The 24,109-nt window shown below is 46.4% G+C and overlaps 2 protein-coding genes across 8 annotated transcripts; one reads left to right on the top strand and one right to left on the bottom strand.

The window, feature by feature from the left end:
• Positions 1-342: 342 nt before the first annotated feature.
• sclt1 (sodium channel and clathrin linker 1) lies at positions 343-16,289 on the bottom strand. Of its 6 annotated transcripts, none has more exons than XR_016488666.1 (22): positions 16,139-16,289; positions 15,628-15,673; positions 15,329-15,399; positions 14,737-14,789; positions 12,937-13,009; positions 12,711-12,766; positions 12,469-12,610; positions 11,839-11,961; positions 11,526-11,591; positions 10,842-10,912; positions 10,575-10,665; positions 10,401-10,492; positions 10,217-10,280; positions 10,005-10,118; positions 9,510-9,935; positions 6,856-7,002; positions 5,150-5,292; positions 4,768-4,960; positions 2,910-3,106; positions 2,451-2,529; positions 1,063-1,158; positions 343-666 (listed from the first exon to the last, which is right to left on the bottom strand). XR_016488666.1 is itself a non-coding variant. In XM_090209543.1 (22 exons), exons 2-22 carry the CDS (start codon positions 15,659-15,661, stop codon positions 604-606), a joined length of 2,067 nt encoding a protein of 688 aa, XP_090065669.1. In that variant the 5' UTR covers positions 15,662-15,673; positions 16,139-16,289; the 3' UTR covers positions 343-603. The 6 variants fall into 6 exon arrangements, 4 of the variants coding, with proteins under 4 accessions (XP_090065669.1, XP_090065671.1, XP_090065670.1 ...); XM_090209543.1 differs by having other exon boundaries at positions 9,510-9,608; XM_090209545.1 differs by having other exon boundaries at positions 9,510-9,608; positions 12,937-13,055; positions 16,139-16,190.
• LOC110497198 (UPF0462 protein C4orf33 homolog) lies at positions 16,287-23,783 on the top strand. 2 transcript variants are annotated; one of them, XM_090209549.1, is made up of 6 exons: positions 16,287-16,564; positions 19,711-19,897; positions 20,349-20,409; positions 20,503-20,554; positions 21,013-21,212; positions 22,864-23,783. In XM_090209549.1, exons 2-6 carry the CDS (start codon positions 19,717-19,719, stop codon positions 22,955-22,957), a joined length of 588 nt encoding a protein of 195 aa, XP_090065675.1. In that variant the 5' UTR covers positions 16,287-16,564; positions 19,711-19,716; the 3' UTR covers positions 22,958-23,783. The 2 variants fall into 2 exon arrangements, with proteins under 2 accessions (XP_090065675.1, XP_090065674.1); XM_090209548.1 differs by having other exon boundaries at positions 16,538-16,673.
• The last annotated feature ends 326 nt before the right edge of the window (positions 23,784-24,109 follow it).

Here is a 24,109-nt window from a genome sequence, read left to right as displayed (position 1 = left end):
GCAGTTGAACCTGCAGACATTCCTGATTATCGTCTGGATTCTGCACAATTGAAACACACTATCCCAGGAAAACCTGACAGAGCATCCTGGAGACAGTCGCTCAACCACACACACATTAAACATGATCATATGCACCAGTCAATTCATTTAGTTCATTTACCCCACCACAGAAAGGTGGATTTAAATACTTCCCAACAATGATCACAGAAAGCAAATTTTACACTGACAACACCTAAGAAAATGTTTTTTATATTTCCCAACACAATGACCACAAAAAGTTGGACCACAGAAATAATGACCACAAAAATATTTCCTAACAACGACAAGAAAACACACCAGAAAGACAATTTAAATATATTTTAATAACAGACATCACAGTGAATGGCATAAATCCATAACAGACATTGGCATTTCTGTAGAAATGGTTGGCAATGCACACAGTCAGGGATGGAAATTGAGCTAGCCCGATGCTAGTACACCTCAGACTGGCTAGTAGAAAATGTAGCCAATTAGCCCAACAGCTAGTGAAATGTCATATTTTGTATTATTATAAGGCACAGCGGACAAGTGCCCAAAATCCTTAGGTTCCATCCCTGCACACCGCTATAGAGACTCCAGGTCGACCATGGACGATGTTTTCCTCCTCTGTGACGTCATTATACTCAGCTGAAAGAGAAAAGACAGAAAAATGAGTGTGTTAGAAACAGTCAAAGCCAACAAAGTCCTCTCAGTGTCGGGGCTTCTTCAAAGACGTGTGTCCATGAAGATTATATGGGACAGGAGACACGCCGTTTCTAGCTGTGCAGCGTTCCAGTACTGCATCTCATCTCAATAAGATCCAGGGTCCTATTCATGAGACAGCAGACTAAGTAACACTGACTAAAACAGGGAGGGACTACCTACACGTGTCCAATAACTCCCTTTGAGTTTCTGTTGCACAACGTTTTTGAACTGTTTTACTACAGCGTGCCCAATAAATATGACCCTGTGGTGATATCAGACGACTGAGCTGACATCATCAGTGTGCGCCTCTCCCTGGCCCCAGTGTAAGACCCCTAGTACCTGTTGTGAGGCTGTAGTTGCCCTCTGTTCTGCCTGAGTCAAACGCCTCTGGAGACGACTGTTCTTCTCCTGATACTCTGCCATCTGCCTCTCGTACTAGACAACAACAGGACACATTTCAACCACAACGTTAGAGACACTTCCCCTACTGGACCCAGCAACAATACACTGACATCACATTTCCTCATTATATTCATTATGATGCGGGTTGCTATTGGTTTCAAGGTGTGGAGTAGTGTGTTGAATTCACGTAAGTTGAACAATTGTCTTTGTTCCTTTTTTTAAAATCTTCTATAAAACGGTATGCGTGTATGTATGCGTGTGTGTATGTATGCGTGTGTATGTATGTATGTATGCGTGTGTGTATGTATGCGTGTGTATGTATGTATGTATGTATGTATGCGCGTGTGTATGTATGTATGTATGTATGTATGCGTGTGTGTATGTATGCGTGTATGTATGTATGTATGTATGTATGTATGTATGTATGTATGTATGTATGTGTGTATGTGTGTATGTATGTATGTATGTATGTATGTATGTATGTATGTATGTATGTATGTATGTATGTATGTATGTATGTATGCGTGTATGTATGCGTGTGTGTATGTATGCGTGTGTATGTATGTATGTATGCGTGTGTGTATGCATGTATGTATGCGTGTGTGTATGTATGCGTGTGTATGTATGTATGTATGCGTGTGTGTGTATGTATGTATGTATGTATGCGCGTGTGTATGTATGTATGTATGCGCGTGTATGTATGTATGTATGTGTGTGTGTGTGTGTATGTATGAATTGTATGTATGCGTGTGTGTGTGTATGTATGTATGCGTGTATGTATGTATGTATGTATGTATGTGTGTATGTATGTATGTATGCGTGTGTATGTATGTATGTATGTGTGTGTGTGTGTGTATGTATGAATTGTATGTATGCGTGTGTGTGTGTATGTATGTATGTATGTGTGTGTGTGTGTGTGTGTATGCATGTATGTATGCGCGTGTGTGTGTGTATGTATGTATGTATGTATGTATGTATGTATGCGTGTGTGTGTGTATGTATGTATGTATGTGTGTGTGTGTGTGTATGTATGCATGTATGTATGCGCGTGTGTGTGTGTATGTATGTATGTATGTATGTATGTATGTATGCGTGTGTGTGTGTATGTATGTATGTATGTGTGTGTGTGTGTGTATGTATGCATGTATGTATGCATGCGTGTGTGTATGTATGTGTGTGTATGTATGCGTGTGTGTATGTATGTATGCGTGTGTGTGTGTGTGTGTGTGTGTGTATGTATGTATGTATGTATGCATGCGTGTATGTATGTATGCATGCGTGTATGTATGTATGTATGTATGTATGTATGCGTGTGTTAGAGTCACCTCTACTATGGTCTCGTGGTCAGTCACCAGCTGGATCTCCAGTTCCTGACAACGTTGCTTCTGTCGACTCAGCTCACCCCTGAAACCAACAGACCGTGTCATAGTGGTCAGCGACCAATCATCAAACACATACTCATATCAAAACATCCACTCATCAACTAGCAACTGTGTCAAACAGTGGGCCATTTGGTCCGTAGCCTGTCAATCTCTCCCCTCTACATTGTGTGTAGGAGGCTTGAAACGTTGTTTTTACTGTGATCTGCAAAGTGAGAAAGAGCCAGAACAGCTTCTCAGAAGTTCAAAGCAGAACGGAAAAGGTGGGCGTCCTCAAACCAAATTGGTGAGTTTGTAGACTTGCCTGTATGGACACTGGGCTATTATGGTGGAGTGTCAGTAAGAAGGTCAGATCACAGTTTATTGGTCATATACAAACAGGTGTACCCAGTACATTGAACTAACTTGAGGCTGGTGAGTTTGGTGTGGAAGGTCAGGGTGAGGGTCTTGGCCTCCTCTTTCCAGCGCTGGCTGGTCTTCTGCTGGGCAGAGAGGAGGCGGGTCAGGTCAGCACTGGAGCTCCTACTGCTTTCCTCCAGCTCCCTGACCCGGGCATCCAGACCCTGCTCCTTTAGGGAATACTCCTGCTCCATCTGGGAAACCTGGGGAGAGGAGGGGGGAAGTGAGGGTGGGTGTGAGGGGGGAAGTGAGGGGGGGGGGGGGGTGCGTTTGTGAGTGTCTCCGACTTGACCTGCCCACCTGTTTAATCCTCATCTTGTTTTCACCTTCCTCTACCTGCTAGACCTGTCTCCCTCATCTCCCACCTTCCTCTACCTGCTAGACCTGTCTCCCTCATCTCCCACCTTCCTCTACCAGCTAGACCTGTCTCCCTCATCTCCCACCTTCCTCTACCAGCTAGACCTGTCTCCCTCCTCATCTCCCACCTTCCTCTACCAGCTAGACCTGTCTCCCTCCTCATCTCCCACATTCCTCTACCAGCTAGACCTGTCTCCCTCCTCATCTCCCACCTTCCTCTACCTGCTAGACCTGTCTCCCTCCTCATCTCCCACCTTCCTCTACCTGCTAGACCTGTCTCCCTCCGCATCTCCCACCTTCCTCTACCAGCTAGACCTGTCTCCCTCCTCATCTCCCACCTTCCTCTACCAGCTAGACCTGTCTCCCTCCTCATCTCCCACCTTCCTCTACCAGCTAGACTTGTCTCCCGCCTCATCTCCCACCTTCCTCTACCAGCTAGACCTGTCTCCCTCCTCATCTCCCACCTTCCTCTACCAGCTAGACCTGTCTCCCTCCTCATCTCCCACCTTCCTCTACCAGCTAGACCTGTCTCCCTCCTCATCTCCCACCTTCCTCTACCAGCTAGACCTGTCTCCCTCCTCATCTCCCACCTTCCTCTACCAGCTAGACCTGTCTCCCTCCTCATCTCCCACCTTCCTCTACCAGCTAGACCTGTCTCCCTCCTCATCTCCCACCTTCCTCTACCAGCTAGACCTGTCTCCCTCCTCATCTCCCACCTTCCTCTACCAGCTAGACCTGTCTCCCTCCTCATCTCCCACATTCCTCTACCAGCTAGACCTGTCTCCCTCCTCATCTCCCACCTTCCTCTACCTGCTAGACCTGTCTCCCTCCTCATCTCCCACCTTCCTCTACCTGCTAGACCTGTCTCCCTCCGCATCTCCCACCTTCCTCTACCAGCTAGACCTGTCTCCCTCCTCATCTCCCACCTTCCTCTACCAGCTAGACCTGTCTCCCTCCTCATCTCCCACCTTCCTCTACCAGCTAGACTTGTCTCCCGCCTCATCTCCCACCTTCCTCTACCAGCTAGACCTGTCTCCCTCCTCATCTCCCACCTTCCTCTACCAGCTAGACCTGTCTCCCTCCTCATCTCCCACCTTCCTCTACCAGCTAGACCTGTCTCCCTCCTCATCTCCCACCTTCCTCTACCAGCTAGACCTGTCTCCCTCCTCATCTCCCACCTTCCTCTACCAGCTAGACCTGTCTCCCTCATCTCCCACCTTCCTATACCAGCTAGACCTGTCTCCCTCCTCATCTCCCACCTTCCTCTACCTGCTAGACCTGTCTCCCACCTTCCTCTACCTGCTTCCCTCCTCATCTCCCACCTTCCTCTACCTGCCTCCTCATCTCTGTTTCTGCAGACTGGTCTTACGTGTTGTTACGCCCGTCTCTGTGCGAGCAGCAAAGCCTTGCATAGTTGGTTTATATCCCTGTCCTTCCTCTACCCTGATCCCTCCCGTTCATACTGCATCCAGTCTGGTCTTAAAGGTGCTTAACCAGGTAGTCTCACCTGCTGCTTAGCTCTCCTCTGGGTCATCATGCTAGCCTTGCGTAGCTCCTCCATCTCCCTGCGGAGCTGCATGTTCTCCTGCTGCAGCTGGAGCCGCTCCTCGCTGACCCCGCTGCAGTCCTCCCTGGCTGCAGACAGAGACCCCTGCAGCCGCCGCACCTCCTCCTGGCACCGGGACAACTCCTCACTGTAGCTGTGGGGGGAAAGGGGAGGGAGGGGGAGAGAAAGGAGGAAGAGAGAGGGGGAATTTAGATTACAAAGTACTGTATACACTTGGGTCCAGACAGGTGACAGGCAGACTTTAAAAAAAAGCACACTTAACAGCTGAACACAGATCTCAGATCAGCAGCTCAGACTAAGCACACAGAAATATGTGTCTCACTCCATCTCCAGTTTCTTCATCTTGTTGTGTGTGCTCTGCAGGGTGATGTTCATGTCGTCCTTCAGTCTCTCAGCATTCAGAGACCTCTGGTGGAGGACCTCCATCTTCCTGTACTCTGGCTCTCCTCTACCCTCCTTATACACCTGGAGTACAGATGACATAGGAACAGGTTATAATGCATTAGAACTCTTCATAACCTCCATTCCCCATAAAGTTCCTCCACCACCTGTAGGAATGTACGATCCAGTTTGGTAAAACAATAGTATGACTTCTTCCCCAATCACCTCACCTTCTCCCCCCCTCCCACCTTCTCCGGGTCCTCCTCCACCCCCACCTTCTCCAGGTCCTCCTCCACCCCCCCACCTTCTCCAGGTCCTCCTCCACCCCCCCACCTTCTCCAGGTCCTCCTCCACCCCCACCTTCTCCAGGTCCTCCTCCACCCCCCCACCTTCTCCAGGTCCTCCTCCACCCCCCCACCTTCTCCAGGTCCTCCTCCTCCCCCCCACCTTCTCCAGGTCCTCCTCCACCCCACCTTCTCCAGGTCCTCCTCCCCCCCACCTTCTCCAGGTCCTCCTCCACCCCCCCACCTTCTCCAGGTCCTCCTCCTCCCCCCCACCTTCTCCAGGTCCTCCTCCACCCCACCTTCTCCAGGTCCTCCTCCCCCCCACCTTCTCCAGGTCCTCCTCCCCCCCACCTTCTCCAGGTCCTCCTCCCCCCCACCTTCTCCAGGTCCTCCTTCACCCCACCTTCTCCAGGTCCTCCTCCCCCCCACCTTCTCCAGGTCCTCCCCCCCCCACCTTCTCCAGGTCCTCCACCCCCCCACCTTCTCCAGGTCCTCCACCCCCTCACCTTCTCCAGGTCCTCCACCCCCTCACCTTCTCCAGGTCCTCCTCCACCCCACCTTCTCCAGGTCCTCCTCCACAACCCCCCCTCACCTTCTCCAGGTCCTCCTCCACCCCACCTTCTCCAGGTCCTCCTCCACAACCCCCCCCCACCTTCTCCAGTTCCTCCTCCACAACCCCCCCCCCCACCTTCTCCAGGTCCTCCTCCACAACCCCCCCTCACCTTCTCCAGTTCCTCCTCCAGTTCCTCCTCCACAACCCCCCTCACCTTCTCCAGTTCCTCCTCCACAACCCTCCCCATCTTCTCCAGTTCCTCCTCCACTCCATCACCTTCTCCAGGTCCTCCTCCACAACCCCACTCACCTTCTCCAGTTCCTCCTCCACAACCCTCCCCACCTTCTCCAGTTCCTCCTCCACAACCCCCCCCCCTCACCTTCTCCAGTTCCTCCTCCACAACCCCCCCTCACCTTCTCCAGTTCCTCCTCCACCTTCTCCAGTTCCTCCTCCACAACCCCCCTCACCTTCTCCAGTTCCTCCTCGACAACCCTCCCCATCTTCTCCAGTTCCTCCTCCACTCCATCACCTTCTCCAGGTCCTCCTCCACAACCCCACTCGCCTTCTCCAGTTCCTCCTCCACAACCCTCCCCACCTTCTCCAGTTCCTCCTCCACAACCCCCCCCCTCACCTTCTCCAGTTCCTCCTCCACAACCCCCCCCCTCAACTTCTCCAGTTCCTCCTCCACAACCCCCCCCTCACCTTCTCCAGTTCCTCCTCCACAACCCCCCCCCCCCCTCACCTTCTCCAGTTCCTCCTCCACAACCCCCCCTCACCTTCTCCAGTTCCTCCTCCACAACCCCCCCTCACCTTCTCCAGTTCCTCCTCCACTGCCCGCATCTCTCTCATGGACCTCTCCATCTGAGACTCTTTATCTGCACACTCCAGTTGTAGAGCCGACAACTCCTCAGCCATCCGATGGATCTGTGAGTTGCACTGTTTACGTACGTTCTCTACCTAAAAGAAACACAATCCAGAACTAGTCAAGAACACCTGAAGTAACAACAGATAGTATACATCCCACATATTCTACCTGCTCTGTCACTTTAGCCAGCAGCATGCCACCCTGCATACCACTGCTGGCTTGCTTCTGAAGCTAAGCAGGGTTGGTCCTGGTCAGTCCCTGGATGGGAGACCAGATGCTGCTGGAAGTGGTGTTGGAGGGACAGTAGGAGGCACTCTTTCCTCTGGTCTAAAAAATATCCCAATGACCCAGGGCAGTGATTGGGGACATTACCCTGTGTAGGGTGCCGTCTTTCGGATGGGACGTTAAACGGGTGTCCTGACTCTCTGAGGTCATTAAAGATCCCATGGCATTTATTGTAAGAGTAGGGGTGTTAACTCCGAAGACCTGACTAAATTCCCAATCTGGCTCTCAAAACCATCACGGTCACCTAATGATCCCCAGTTTACAATTGGCTCATTCATCCCCCTCCTCTCCCCTGTAACTATTACCCAGGTCGTTGTTGTAAATGAGAATGTGTTCTCAGTCAACTTACCTGGTAAAATCACGGAAAAATACAAATAATTAAACTTGACAAAACAATTATATTCTGTAAGTCAGGCTTTTCAGAGGGAAATGCAGAGAGCTGCACCCCTGGTTTCACCACAGTGAAATGCACACTGCAGCTTGTGAGTGTGTGCTATTTCAGTGTCCAGGCACGTCTACATTTAGACCCGTGTCTGACAGCCTGGTGAAGGCTAACATTAACAGGCTTGGGGCGTTAGATCTTAAATCAGAGCCATTAATAGAATGGTAATCACAGTCCCTCCCTGGTAAACAGCCAGGCAGAGAAGTCAGGTCAGGGAGTTCCTCAAGGAAAAACTATACGGACACTGCTGAGCTGCAAACAGATCATTTCAGAATTGGTTAAAATTAGGTTAGGGTTTGGTTATAGTTCAAGTTAGGGCTAGTTTCGATTTAGGTTAGTCATTTTACAGGTCAGCAGTGTCCTTAGTCTTCTACGTTCCTCTACTGAGAACACAGCATCAAGAGAGAACGTGGTCAGGAGGCAGCAGCTCCGTTCCTCTACTGAGAACACAGCATCAAGAGAGAACGTGGTCAGGAGGCAGCAGCTCCGTTCCTCTACTGAGAACACAGCATCAAGAGAGAACGTGGTCAGGAGGCAGCAGCTCCGTTCCTCTACTGAGAACACAGCATCAAGAGAGAACGTGGTCAGGAGGCAGCAGCTCCGTTCCTCTACTGAGAACACAGCATCAAGAGAGAATGTGGTCAGGAGGCAGCAGCTCAGTTCCTCTACTGAGAACACAGCATCAAGAGAGAACGTGGTCAGGAGGCAGCTCTCTACTGAGAACACAGCATCAAGAGAGAACGTGGTCAGGAAGAAGCAGCTCCGTTCCTCTACTGAGAACACAGCATCAAGAGAGAACGTGGTCAGGAAGAAGCAGCCTAACAGGTTGAGGTAGTAGTGTACTGTTGATGTATTGGAGATAATGAAACACTATGGTAAAACGCTGGGACTAGTGTTAGAGAGGGTGGTTCAGGATGGCGGGACTAGGGTTAGAGAGGGTGGTTCAGGATGGCGGGACTAGGGTTAGAGAGGGTGGTTCAGGATGGCGGGACTAGGGTTAGAGAGGGTGGTTCAGGATGGCGGGACTAGGGTTAGAGAGGGTGGTTCAGGATGCCGGGACTAGGGTTAGAGAGGGTGGTTCAGGATGCCGGGACTAGGGTTAGAGAGGGTGGTTCAGGATGCCGGGACTAGGGTTAGAGAGGGTGGCTCAGGATGCCGGGGCTAGGGTTAGAGAGGGTGGCTCAGGATGCCGGGACTAGGGTTAGAGAGGGTGGCTCAGGATGCCGGGAAAAAGGGTTAGAGAGGGTGGCTCAGGATGCCGGGACAAGGGTTAGAGAGGGTGGCTCAGGACGCCGGGACTAGGGTTAGAGAGAGTGGCTCAGGACGCCGGGACTAGGGTTAGAGAGGGTGGCTTAGGACGCCGGGACTAGGGTTAGAGAGGGTGGCTCAGAACGCCGGGACTAGGGTTAGAGAGGGTGGCTCAGAACGCCGGGACTAGGGTTAAAGAGGGTGGCTCAGAACGCCGGGACTAGGGTTAGAGAGGGTGGCTCAGAACGCCGGGACTAGGGTTAGAGAGGGTGGCTCAGAACGCCGGGACTAGGGTTAGAGAGGGTGGCTCAGAACGCCGGGACTAGGGTTAGAGAGGGTGGCTCAGAACGCCGGGACTAGGGTTAGAGAGGGTGGCTCAGAACGCCGGGACTAGGGTTAGAGAGGGTGGCTCAGAACGCCAGGACTAGGGTTAGAGAGGGTGGTTCAAGATGCCGGGACTAGGGTTAGAGAGGGTGTTTCAGGATGCCGGGACTAGGGTTAGAGAGGGTGGTTCAGGATGCCGGGACTAGGGTAAGAGAGGGTGGTTCAGGATGCCGGGACAAGGGTTAGGGTACAGTTGGGGAGGACTAGGGTTAGCATTTTGAAAAAGGAGTTGAGAGACACCTCTTTCCTGGTGCGTATGGCAGCATCCTGGATCAGTTGTCTGACGGCTTCATTCATCCTGTCCAGCTCCTCAGATTTCTGTTTCTCTCTCAACAGGGCCTGATAGGGAGATACATACCACCATCACATACCACCATCACAACCAGAGTTATGCTAAATGACAGATAGTCCCTGACCAGACAGAGATATATACCACCATCACCATCAGCAGCGTTATGCTGAATGACAGACAGTCCCTGACCGGACAGAGATATATACCACCATCACGATCAGCAGCGTTATGCTGAATGACAGACAGTCCCTGACCGGACAGAGATATATACCACCATCACCATCAGCAGCGTTATGCTGAATGACAGACAGTCCCTGACCGGACAGAGAGGAGTGAAGGGTGTGAAGGAAGGGGTAGAGAGGAGGTTGTCTGACCTGGTGAGACAGAGAGAGGTTAGATTGTGTCCAGGGAAGCAGACCGTAGCAGTAGAAGACTGTATGTACCTGGTCCTTCTGTAGAGAGGCCTCCTCAGCCAGCTGGATGGAGTCTCTGACCTTGGAGAAGGCCTCGTAGCGCTCCTCCTCCAGAGAGGCACAGCGCACCTGCAGCTCCCCCACCTGACGGGTACACCTCGTTATACACCGCGCTATTTAGCGACATGACCTTGTAGATACTACGTTAAAATAGGGATACCAAAAACTACAGTGTTCCCCACCTGCCTCTCCCACACCACCTGCTCCCTGCGTACACCCTCAGCCTCCTGGCTGGCTGCTTTCAACCTGCAGGAGACAGATGGGGACAGAAAGAGTTTAGCAGAAGGAATTGAAGAGAGATGCACTCAGCCTCCTGTGGAAGAGTCCGGAAGAGGAACTGGAGTGAGGATTACAGGTGTGTTTCACCTGGCCTCTAGCTGACTGAGGGCTGACTGGAGATGGTGGAGTCTTCGATCTGAGGCCTCCTCTCTACCATGAGCCTCTGCTGCATCGTCCTCCTACACACACGATAAAGGGACTGAGGTTCAATTCTGCTATGGTAAACTACGGCAGAGAACTAGAAGCCCTATTGCTTCCTACCCGTCTCTGTATCTGGTCCTGGACGTTCTGCATCAGCTTGGTCATCTCCTCCACCTTGGCTGTGGCCATCCTCAGATCTGCTTTGGCCGATCTGCAGTAGGAGTGGAAAGAGAGAAACAAATTAACCCTGCTCTCTGCAGTAGCACTGCCTGAAGAGCTACATTCCTGAGAGCCATTTTGGATCTAAATGTAGGAGGCCATTTTGGATCTGCAGTAATCTGTCCTGGGGACAATTGGCGGCCATTTTGAAACTGTAGTAGTGTGTACCTGAGCTGGTTGCGTAGCTCCTCCATATCCGTGCTCTGTTCTGTCAGCGTCTTCAGGAACTGCTGGTTGGTCTGAGTGTGGCACGAGAGACACGCGCGCCGGTGAGGCATGATGCTTCAGTACACACACACTAAACTAAACTTCTCACAAACACCAAATGTCTCACACACACACACACTAAACTTCTCACACACACACACACACACAACTCCTCACACTACAATACAGAAGCACTACCTGGTAGACAGAAACAGAGAGAGGAAAGCCCTGGCCTCACTCCTCATTAATAATGTAGAAGATGGATACATTACTCTCCAGAAGCAGAAGGCCGGTGTGTGTGAGGTAAACCTGTACTGTCATGTTAGTTTACAGGCAAGTCTCTGACGTAACAGTCAATCCAGAAAAGCCAGTTAGCGAGCAAGTGAGTAAGGAAGTCAGAATGATAGTGTGTGTAACAAGCATGGGGCAAAGCTAGGAGAGCAAATGGATTAGGCTCCTTCCTGTCTGCAAGCATTAAGCCAGACAGACAGACTGACTGGTCTAGTTAGTGTTGTGGCCATGTGTAAAACAGATTCATTATTTACCAATGATCCAATATTCTACATTCGATATCAGAAACACTATTATAACGTTACACACACACACACACATATATATTTGACCTAGTGATTGGCTGCAACTTACAGATTCCAGTTTCTGATTGGTAACTTGGAGTTTCTGGACGTGCTGCTGGAATTGGATCAGTTGATCCTATGACAAAAAAATAATAAGGGGGCGGTGTTAATGACAACTTCCCTCACATCACTTCCTCTTAGACAACGACATTGAATTAATCTGAACTACGGACACAAAGTAAAACTCAAAGCTTGTACCAACTTCTAGCAGTACAGAGGTTTAGAAGCAGCAATGATCAGCTCCACTCACTGATCTCAATGGAAGAGGGATGAAATCCATAACAACGCTGCCCTCTGGGGGCCAAACTGGGAGAAGGATCTACCTTGAGGCGCTGTTGCTCGGCAACATGGAGCTGTCCGTCAGAGGTGGTTATCTGGTAGAGCTGCTGTAAACGGTCCAGCTCCTGGGCTGAGGCCCGCCACAGCTCCATGGCCTGGTCTCGCTCCTACACACACACACACAAACTTCAGTATACGCACACTTCAATATACGCACACTTCAATATATGCACACTTCAATATATGCACACTTCAATATATGCACACTTCAATATATGCACACAACATTTTAGTCACTCAGCATATGGTCTCATCCAGAGAGCCTTACAGTAGGGTGTATTATAATGCAGGTAACACACACACACACGCCATATCGTCACACACACACACGCCATATCGTCACACACACACACGCCATATCGTCACACACGCCATATCGTCACACACACACACGCCATATCGTCACACACACACACGCCATATCGTCACACACACACACACGCCATATCGTCACACACGCCATATCGTCACACACACACACACGCCATATCGTCACACACACACGCCATATCGTCACACACACACACGCCATATCGTCACACACACACACGCCATATCGTCACACACACACACGCCATATCGTCACACACACACGTGGAGGTGTTTAGACTAACCTGTACAGAGAGCTGTATCTGTTGGTGAAGGTTGCTGATGAGCCCCTCGTCCCCCAGTGTGTGTCCCTCCACCCCTGGTCCTGTACTGACTGGGAGGGTCTGCAGCTGCCTCTCTACGGACTCCCTCAGCTCGGCATGCAGCCTGGATGGGAGACGGCAACACACACACAGCGTTAACTTACCTCATTGGTGTAAAAAGGGACCGGCAGGCTGTGGTCAGAGAACTGAAGTTTAAACCGTACCGTTCATTCTCCTTGACCACCGTGTCCAGCTTCAGTCTGATGGCAGTCATCTGCATCTTGGAGTTCAAAGTGTGAGGTAAAGATTAACTGTCCATCACTTTGGAAATATATTGTAGTCAATCATAAAATATCTCCAATGTAAAACACAATCCTTACATTTTGTTGTAGTCAGACACCAAAAGATGAATGAACAAACAGAACAGGGATAATTTGGACAAATGTTCACCTGGTAGCTCTGCAGTTGTTCAGTCATGTCTTCCATGTGACGGTCATACTCTGATAGGAGGGGAGCCATTATACTGGAACACATCCACAAACCACAACACTGGAATCACCTTCATCAGACTAGAACACAAGCACAATACTGGAAATCACCTATATCAGACTGGAACACATCCACAATACTGGAAATCACCTATATCAGACTGGAATCACCTATATCAGACTGGAATCACCTATATCAGACTGGAATCACCTATATCAGACTGGAACACAAGCACAATACTGGAAATCACCTATATCAGACTGGAATCACCTATATCAGACTGGAATCACCTATATCAGACTGGAACACAAGCACAATACTGGAAATCACCTATATCAGACTGGAACACAAGCACAATACTGGAAATCACCTATATCAGACTGGAACACAAGCACAATACTGGAAATCACCTATATCAGACTGGAACACAAGCACAATACTGGAAATCACCTATATCAGACTGGAACACAACCACAATACAGGAAATCACCTATATCAGACTGGAATGACCTATTGCTAATTTGTCAAACACTTATCCAGAGCAACTTAGTCAATGCATTCAACTAAGGTGGGTAAGAAAACCAACAATCACAGTCACTGTAACTATTTATTTACATTTAATTTAACACTACTGACCTGTATCATTTTCCAAATATAGACATTCAGACTCAAATAGTTCACGTCGTCTAGTGAACCACCAAATAAACAACGTTTCTAAAAACAGTTGTTGTATTTGGCACGTGGCCGAGGAAATTGCAACAAAAACATAAACTTCGCTAACACTAGCCCTGCTGATGTAAAAAGTTAGACCAACTAAACTGTTTTTTTCCAGTCAAGAGTTAAACATCACCCTTATTAACTGTGATAAAGATGTAGATTGATAAGAGAAAACATCTACGCTGTTACATTAGAGATTCAAAGGTCTCCTGGTCAGTACAGGTGACCTGTCGTCTTAGCAACAGGTATCACTTGTCGTCTTAGCAACAGGTATCACTTGTCGTCTTAGCAACAGGTATCACTTGTCGTCTTAGCAACAGGTATCACTTGTCGTCTTAGCAACAGGTATCACTTGTCGTCTTAGCAACAGGTGTCACTTGTCGTCTTAGCAACAGGTGTCACTTGTCGTCTTAGCAACAGGTGTCACTTGTCGTCTTAGCAACAGGTATCACTTGTTGGTGCTATGAGGTTTATCATATTTTAACTCTCCATCTTTGAATGTGCTGTAGATCTGAGCTCGACATATTTTGCGAGATGGGTGTAGAAAGTCTCCAGATGGGATGGTGAGAGATGTCTTCCATGTCCAATGAAATTGGACTTTACATAGCCGCAGCATATAGAGTGAAGTGTTGCAACAGTAAAGCAGTGGTCATCAGCGTTGACATCTTTTTGTTGGTTCTCATCATTAGAAGAAGAGGGCAGTGAGCAGAAGAAAAAAGTGGACATTCAGAACTTCCTTCACTGTTGTCGTGTCAATGTTGGTTTTTGACCCTTGGTCTTTACTTCAGACTGGTGGTGAAACAGGTAGCCCACCCTCAGCAAAACACGACCTTTAACCTTTGAGAGGCTGGAACATGGGCTGTGTTCCGTATGACACACTACTCCACTACTTCTGACAAGAACCCTATGGGCAGCGCACTGATGAAAAGAAGTGCACTATTTTGTGAATAGAGTGCCATTTAGGGGACACACATATGCTTTGGATGCTAAAGAGGGCCATGTCACTGTTGGGTGACAGCGGGGCTCGGGTTGTTCCTCTCTTACCTCTGGTCAGACAGCCAGGGGGCTGGGGTCTCTGCGTGAGTCTCCTCTTCACCCTGCAGAAACAGAGCATTTAGAAAGCTCTCAGGCCTGACTCCTCCTAGTATTACTCATACTCAAAATCTAATGGATTGCATCATCTAGGCCATATTTTGTGGTTTATATTTTTGGCAGTGTGCAGCAGTGGTGGAAAAAGTACTCAATTGTAAAAGTAAAGATGCCTTAATAGAAAAATGACTCCAGTAAAAGTGAGTCACCTGGTAAAATACTTAATTTAATATAATTTACAAACTAAGCATGTGTGTTGAGTGAGTCCACCAGGTCAGAGGCATTAGGGATGACCAGGGATGTTCTCTTGATGTGTGTGAGAATTGGACCCTTTTCCTGTGCAACTAAGCATTCAAAATGTAAGGAGTACTTTTGGGTGTCAGGGAAAATGTATGGAGTAAAAAGTACATTATAGGCTAGCAGCTAATGTTTGACCATTGCTAACGAACATTGGTTTATCTTTTTGGCACTGAGCAGTGTCGACTACAACGGATTAATAACAGACTGTTGCTATATCCCAGCAAAACCCTTTCACACCTTACAGTACCTGTGGTGCTGATGTGGCTTCAGAGCGGTGCCTATCCTGATAGTGACTCAAGGCAGAGTTCAGCCTTTGTACTGCAATGATAAATACAGTATGAAATCAGATGGTAGACAATAACAATGACATAAATATAATATGCAAAGCTTATGAAAATGGGTATGGCTGTGGCTAGCTGCAATGCAACCAAGAGAATTTTGACATTGTGCTGGACTCTTTCAAAAGTCTCCTGGTTGCATCACAGGTAGGCTATGGCTAAAATGGATCTGACAACAAGACTAGTATTCAGAGATTATGCAATTAACCTTGATCACGCAAAAACTCGACTTCAGTGGACATCTTGCATTGAATCTGCACAAGAAAAGACCGCACATATTACTTAAAAAGAGATCGATAGCTAGCTATAGCTACCGTAAACCATACATGCCCTCTGTCTTGCTAGTTACAACACAAGCTTGCTACAAACACAACACAGGCTTGTACAATCAACAGGTGGTTTTCAAAAGATTCGGGGAATAAGATAGTTGATTTGCTGGGCGAGCCCTTGTCATGACCCTGAAAAACAACAATGTTGTTGAATTAATGTTTACTGATAGCTGGCGGGTTACTAGGCGTAACTAGCTAAGCAAATTTTGAGTCAGCAGGCACTGACTGCTGTGTGATATCGTGTGAGCGACAAACATTTCAATGGGTAAAAACAGCTTTTCGCTTGCACATATCACGTAATCTGACCAAATAATGTTGGCTACAAGCTATACGATTAATTGTGCTATGTGCAATTCCATCTTTACACCAAAGCAAACAAATTAAACTAACCGTTTAATTTCTCGATAATCCTTCCGCCGTCGATTTAAAGAAGGGCACGGCTGAAAAACCAATCACAAAAAAGAAGTGCAACCGCCTATTCTGCCCCCATAAATTAGAAACATACAAACAGTTCCACCTATTTCCTGGAACACCGTTTAAACCTGGCATCAATCAATTAGATATGAAACGCCATTTCAATATGTAAACAAATGTACTTCGAGACTGTTGTACTGGGTTGCGTGCCAACTGATTCCGTAATTATTCCACCCAAGAACATCTGATATGGAAGATATATCATAATATGATCATACCAGGAAGTTGATACTCCATTGAAAGTGCATTATCTCTTTGGCACGAGCTACTGTATGTATTTTGATAACAAGCTAAATATATAGGCATCACACCAGCGCGAAACTGGATTAATCTTCTTACAAAGTAAGTAACGTTAGCCTTCCTATCAGTCATGATGCACCGATCGTGGACATCGGTGTCGCTAAAAGCGGTTATCTTCCTCTATGTACTTACATGCGCAGAACTTAAAATGGTAAGTTTAGTACAAGTTTTATGTTTTCCAAATTACTGCATTGTGCCATACTTATGCGGCTACTACGAATAACACTGCTCTTGGTCTACCATGCTGGCACCAGTGTGCAGGGCAGGCTTATTTTAGCCTGGTCTCAGACGTGTTAGTAGGCAATAATATTTTGTGTTTTCAGTTGTCATCAGAATCAGTAAATCGAAGCATGTTTTTGGACTCATTCAGTAGTTTTTTATTTGATGAAGTAAAATCCTGTTTATTCCTAAATCATAAATTGGAAAATTATAATGTTGATGTTTCAAGGAGTGTATTCATTACGCAAACCATTTACCGTTTAAGAACCAAACCGAAGCAAACAGGGGTAATCATTTCCCAAAATTGATCGAGAGTTAAAATTGGACAAATTCATCCCTCCGTTTCGTTCCATTTAAGAAACGTTTTGCTACAGAATCGGCGTGATGAATATGCCCCCGACTTTAGATTTTTAGCCCAGTGTCAAAACACCCGTTTTAAATGTCCAAAATAATAATCATGATACGCTTCAATTGTTTGTGATATTTGAATACCAAACATTTAAAAAACGCCCTACACACGTGTCACACCTATATTTTGCTAAATTAGCACCTTATAAACTGCACACGACAGCATTTACCAAGAGGCCATTCTATACTAGAATGGATTAGCTTGTTTTACTGTAATCAATAATGCGCGCAAATGAATCCCTGGATATTGTATAGAAATCAATGGAACGGGACAATAACCGCGGCGAAATGTAACGTTTGCGCTCGTCTAAAAGACAAACCATATCGAACTTGGGTATACAACATAGACCTGTCGAGAGATGAGAACATGTAGTAGCCATGTATGACCTAATCTCCCTGTGCGACAGTGTTTAAAAATATTTGTTTAACTAACCCAAGATAGACAACAGCCTGACGTTTCCAATGGGAGCAAATTAATCACAGTGGGCAGAACTAGCAAGGAGGTGGGCAGAACTAGCAAGGAGGTGGGCAGAGCCATGCACGAACTAGCGAGAGCCTATTGGCGCGTTCTAGTTTATTTTCGTTAGGGAACGCCTACTTTGCAGTCTTAAACAACGCAATTTTCAGAAACCTTGGCAACGGGTGAAGTCTACTCTGTTCAAAACAGATTTTATTTTTGGAAACAAAAAACTGTATTGAGATCAAATGTTCCATCAATGAGAAAATTAGCAGAATATCGTCCAAGACCCTCCACCATCCCCCAAACCCCTTCCAAACCCCGTCCAATATCAATGACCTTCCACTTGAATCTTTCCCTCTCTTCAACATACTTCTAACAACACATGCTCCACAATTTCATCGACCACACACTCCAGATACAAACCATTCGCATGCTTACCAACCATGTAATGACGAGTTCAATGTGTGCGCAATCGAGCAAACACAATCTAATCTGACCTTTGAGTCTTGGTCCAGCGACCTTTGTTTGGAAGACATATAAAAGCCAGCCCAGAAGAGTCCCATCTCTTTTGCCACACATCTATCAGAATGGCTCTGATCTTACATTTGGCCTCACTTCTACCCAGTAGAACATCAATATCAAACATGTCTAGTTTTAAAGCCCTTTTGGCTATCTGGTCTACAATTTCTTTCCCTTCCACACCCAAATTGGCTGGGATCCAACGATTCTCCATAATAACATGAATGCCTCCAAAAAGTAAGTAACTCCTATTAGATTTGTCAGATGATAAACTATTCAACACAGACAGGGGATCTGAGCACACTGTAATTCTGACAGGTTGAGCGTCCTCCAGCCACAGTGTTTCCGGTAGACGGCCAATAAGAAAAGAGAAACAACACTTTTCTGATTTGATCATTTCAACGAATCACCACCTCACTGGTAGATCTACATAGTGACAGGGCTTGACTGTCTTTGGCGATAGCTTGACTTTCAAATCGGTGTATTTGTTTGTGGCCAGCGACTTTTATAAAGAGAGTGACACGATTTTTCCTTGTAGTTGAGTTTGAAAATGATCAACTGTGTTCAAAGTCCTGCGACGGACAGGCACGTATGCTAAAATAAATGATACCAAACCAAGTATACAAATCTGTTTTTAAGCAATCGATTTAGTATCATCTTGATGACTGTAAACGTGTATATTAACATCACCAACGTGAGGTTAAAATTAGGTGTAAATCCACTCCATTTATCCGTTGAAAATGCAAGCTTGTGTAAGATAGTAATACCAACTGTCCACATTAGGGGTAGTTAGCACAATATAAAATAATTATATGACAAAATCAAAAGCTATTGCAACAATTACACCTAGTTCTCACTCGTATAACCATTTGAGTGAGTAAAGAAATGCTCTTGAACACAATTTAGCCCCCATAGTTCCATTTAGCCTCCATAGTTCCATTTAGCCTCCATAGTTCCATTTAGCCTCCATAGTTCCATTTAGCCTCCATAGTTCAATTTAGCCCCCATAGTTCCATTTAAGCCTCCAGAGTTCCATTTAAGCCTCCATAGTTACATTTAGCCTCCATAGTTCCATTTAGCCTCTATAGTTCCATTTAGCCCCCATAGTTCCATTTAAGCCTCCATAGTTCCATTTAAGCCTCCATAGTTCCATTTAAGCCTCCATAGTTCCATTTAAGCCTCCATAGTTCCATTTAAGCCACCATAGTTCCATTTAAGCCTCCATAGTTCCATTTAAGCCTCCATAGTTCCATTTAAGCCTCCATAGTTCCATTTAAGCCTCCATAGTTCCATTTAAGCCTCCATAGTTCCATTTAAGCCACCATAGTTCCATTTAAGCCTCCATAGGTACATAATTAGCTCCATAGTTCCATTTATCCTCCATAGTGTATGCAGCAGCCGGAATGTTTGACTTCCCTAGTATTGGTGCTGCTGTCAACTCCTGCACTCATTGTCAAGCCCGGGAATGAACATGATATCACAAACAGATCTGGGACTTGGCTGTTGGTCTTTACACAGCATAGTCTAATCCCATTGTAAATACAAAACAGCAAAACCCATAACCAATCGTTCTCTCTGCCAGACTGAGATGGAGTTTGTGATCAGCACCACATGGGACAGCCTTCCTGTGGATCATGACCCTGTGAAGGTGACGTTTTCTCCCGGGGATGGAGGGATGAAGATGCAGGTGTCTGCTCCCTTCTTCAACAACCCTCCTGGTCCCTCCGGCCCTCCAGGACAGCCCTTCCCTGGCCTCTGGAACTATGAAGGTGAGTAGAGAGCGTTATAACAGGACAGCCCTTCCCTGGCCTCTGGTACTATGAAGGTGGGTAGAGAGAGTTATAACAGGACAGCCCTTCCCTGGCCTCTGGAACTATGAAGGTGGGTAGAGAGAGTTATAACAGGACAGCCCTTCCCTGGCCTCTGGGACTATAAAGGTGGGTAGAGAGAGTTATAACAGGACAGCCCTTCCCTGGCCTCTGGGACTATAAAGGTGGGTAGAGAGAACAGTGGTGGTTTGTTCTGGTCGTGGGGGTAATTGCATAATCATAACTATTACTACCATAATAATTGTGAAGTAAATATTGAATGTATCGTTGATTGCTCATTTTTTCTGTTGTTTGTGGACGTTTTTTCAGTCATCCTACTTTAGGCCACTAGGCACAACAAGATGGTTTTCAATGCGTATAATATAACCCTTTTGATGTTATTTTTCTACAGTGGTTGAGGCGTTCTTCCTGGACAGTACTACTGTGAACTATCTAGAGGTGGAAGTGTGTCCGTAAGTAGAGCCGTTCTCTAGAGGCGTTGATGGTCTGATTGATGGTTCTCCAGTAGCACTGATTATATACTGATTATTACTCTTCTGTTGCAGACATGGACAACACTTGGTGTTACTGCTCTCTGGAAGAGGTCACGCATTCATGGTAAGTGAACACCCTCACATCCTCCCTATGAATGGATGAATGACTGGATGGATGGATGGATGAATGACTGGATGGATGGATGAATGAATGAATGGATGAATGAATGGATGGATGAATTAATGCATGAATGAATGGATGGATGGATGAATTAATGCATGAATGAATGAATGCATGGATGAATTAATGCATGAATTAATAAATGGATGGATGAATGAATTAATGCATGAATGAATGGATGGATGAATTAATTAATTAATGCATGAATGAATGAACAATGAAAGAGTACAATGTATTACACTCATATCTTATAAATATTTAGTTCTGCCCCAATATATTTCATCAAGTTATATTCACACAGACTTACCTCTATTTCGTCACTTGCCCTAACAGTAATCTAAGGGTCCAACAGATACAGTCATCAGTTTGGTTTAAAACCTATTTTTTGTTTTTGTTTCCAGCAACAACTGCCCCTGTCGTTCACGGCAACCATCACAGGAAACAGGTGGGAGGGTGAGGCTCTTCTCCCCTGGAGCTACTTCCCCCCTAACGTGAACAAGATGAACTCGTACGCCATCCACGGGTCCGGTGCGGGGCGTACCTACGAGTCCCTCTACCCCGTCCCCCAGGCTGACCTCGTGGAGGGGCAGAAGCCCAACTTGTGAGTCTGTTTATTGCCTTCAGAAAGTATTCACAGCCCCAGACGTTTTCCACATTGTGTTGTTGTTACAGTCTGAATGTAAAATGGATGAAATGCTTGCCGTGCTTCTACACCTGCATTGCTTGCTGTTTGGGGTTTTAGGCTGGGTTTCTGTACAGCACTTTGAGATATCAGCTGTTGTACGAAGGGCTATATAAATACATGTGATTTGATTAAATTGTTTTTTTTTGTCCCTGGCCTACACAGAAAACCCCATAATGTCAAAGTGGAATTCTGTATTTTTGTTTATGTTTTATTTTTTACTCAGTTGCCCGAGAGGAAGGAAACTGCTCAGGGATTTCACCATGACGCCAATAGTGACTTTAAAAACAGTTACAGAGTGTTCAATGGCTGGGATAGGAGAAAACTGAGGATGGATCAATAACATTGTAGTTACTCCACAATACTAACCTAAATGACAGAGTGAAAAGAAAGAAGCCTGTACAGAATAAAACATATTCAAAAAATATTCATCCTGTTTGCAACAAGGCACTAAAGTAATACTGCAAAAAATATGGCTAGGCAATTAACCTTTTGTCTTGAATACAAAGTGTTATGTTTGGGACAAATCCAGTACAACACATTACTGAGTACCACTCTCCATGTGTTCAAGCATAATGGTGGCTGCATCATGTTATGGGTATGCTTGTAATCGTTAAGGACTGGGGAGTTTTTCAGTATAAAAAAATGAATGGAATGGAGATAAGCACATGCAAAATCCTAGAGGAAAACCTGGTTGTCTGCTTTCACTGTGAGGAGGGTTCATGTCTGTCTGTAGAAAAGGAGGGTTCATGTCTGTCTGTAGAAAAGGAGGGTTCATGTCTGTCTGTAGAAAAGGAGGGTTCATGTCTGTCTGTAGAAAAGGAGGGTCCATGTCTGTCTGTAGAAAAGGAGGGTTCATGTCTGTCTACCTTTCTTTAGTCAGAACACAGTCTCTTCCTTCTTCAGACACACAATGTTCAAGGCTGAAACTCTTACAGAGCATTTTTCTGGAGAAGACTGCATTGCCGAGTCTATACAAACACACACACACTGCCAACTCTACTTTTAAAAATATGTTAGATGACGGAGATAAAGCCTACTCCTCTGCAGCATAACTATTCCGTGTGTGTGTGTGTGTGTGTGTGTGTGACAGAGACACCTCTCCACCACTGCATAAGTATTCAGTGCTTAGATGTGTTAGCTGTCAGTGGACAGATTCCAATAGTCAGCCCCATGTTTTATTACACTGAGAAAATTACATGCAAATTCACAGTTTTCTGTGTGCGGGTGTGTGTGCGCGCGTGTGTCTCGCAAATTCACAGATTGTGTGTGTTACCAAACTGACAGACTGCACTTTTCTCTCTCTCTCTCTCTCTCTCTCTCTCTCTCTCTCTCTCTCTCTCTCTCTCTCTCTCTCTCTCTCTCTCTCTCTCTCTCTCTCTCTCTCTCTCTCTCTCTCTCTCTCTCTCTCTCTCTCTCTCTCTCTCTCTCTCTCTCTCTCTCTCTCTCTCTCTCTCTCTCTCTCTCTCTCTCTCTCTCTCTCTCTCTCTCTCTCTCTCTCTCTCTCTCTCTCTCTCTCTCTCTCTCTCTCTCTCTCTCTCTCTCTCTCTCTCTCTCTCTCTCGACGCAGCCACCTCTTGGAATATTTCCAAGACTTTCGCCTGCAAAGCATCATGGGAGGGGACTGGGTCCAGCCCGAGTCGGATCTCTGGAAGGGAAAGTGATGAGTCGGGAGAACACACACACTGGAACACACGCGCGTGATGACAGCGGGTGCGACCAAAGTCACGGAGGAGGAACGATCGATCTTGATTAGTTAATGATGTCAGACTGGATGAAATATGTTACCAGTTTGTCAGATGGTATTAACACCTCACCTCAAACTGCCTTTTACCAACTGCCTGAGGCCTGGTTCAAAACACACATGAAGGGGTTTCTAGTTTCTATTTTTCTATGAATGAAAGTGAGAATCAAAGTGTATTATATCTGTGCTTTCTGTTTTATAGATTTATGCCTTTCTCTCTGAAATGAAAGACCATTGAATTTGTTCATTTTCAATGCTACCTCCAATTCATTGTGGGAGTATCATTGTTATTCAATTAGATGAAGGCTCATCATGACGAGTTTACACTTTTGATTCATGGTTTCGTGCAATGCATTGATCACCACACACCAATATGTCTGTAATTCATCAATGTGACCAATTCTACTGTGCTGAAGCTGGAGTAAGGCTGTTTTGCTTCAATTACTCCCGAGCAAATGAAAATGGATTGTCTGGCATCCCAAATGGCATCCTATTCCCTGTTTTAGTGCACTACTTTTCAGAAGTAGTAAGCTACATAGGGAATAGGGTGCCATTTGGGATGCCAGACATTGAGATAATTAGTAGTCATTAGATAACGGCCATATGTGCCCTTTTTTTGTAATGATGTTAAATGAGCTCTTGGGTCGTCATTACTTCTGGGATCCATATAGGACTGTTGTCTTATGGAATGTTAATGTATGTAGATGGGCTGCAGCCTATCAAATAAATACATTAAATAAACAGTGTCCCGTGGAGCCGTGTCATTGATGTGCTTCCCACTGACACGTTCAGACAACTTGAACACTCCATATGATGTGCTTCCCACTGACACGTTCAGACAACTTGAACACTCCATATGATGTGCTTCCTACTGACACGTTCAGACAACTTGAACACTCCATATGATGTGCTTCCCTACTGACACGTTCAGACAACTTGAACACTCCATATGATGTGCTTCCTACTGACACGTTCAGACAACTTGAACACTCCATATGATGTGCTTCCTACTGACACGTTCAGACAACTTGAACACTCCATATGATGTGCTTCCCACTGACACGTTCAGACA

Source organism: Oncorhynchus mykiss, chromosome 19 (assembly GCF_057628025.1).
Source record: "Oncorhynchus mykiss isolate SJ-2025 chromosome 19, ASM5762802v1, whole genome shotgun sequence".
Lineage (NCBI taxonomy): Eukaryota > Metazoa > Chordata > Actinopteri > Salmoniformes > Salmonidae > Oncorhynchus > Oncorhynchus mykiss.
This window is presented reverse-complemented; position numbering and strand designations above follow the sequence as displayed.

Bases quoted from the DNA above. Each gene is read 5' to 3' on its own strand.
- sclt1 (XM_090209543.1), bottom strand. From the start codon at position 15,661: ATGTCCACTGAAGTCGAGTTTTTGCGTGATCAAG. The intron at 15,400-15,627 runs GTTAATTGCATA...TTATCATTGCAG, and splicing joins CGAGTTTTTGCGTGATCAAG to TACAAAGGCTGAACTCTGCC. The intron at 14,790-15,328 runs GTACTGTAAGGT...CTGTTTCTGCAG, and splicing joins AAGCCACATCAGCACCACAG to GGTGAAGAGGAGACTCACGC.
- LOC110497198 (XM_090209548.1), top strand. From the start codon at position 16,593: ATGATGCACCGATCGTGGACATCGGTGTCGCTAAAAGCGGTTATCTTC. The intron at 16,674-19,710 runs GTAAGTTTAGTA...TCTCTCTGCCAG, and splicing joins CATGCGCAGAACTTAAAATG to ACTGAGATGGAGTTTGTGAT. The intron at 21,213-22,863 runs GTGAGTCTGTTT...CTCTCGACGCAG, and splicing joins GAGGGGCAGAAGCCCAACTT to CCACCTCTTGGAATATTTCC.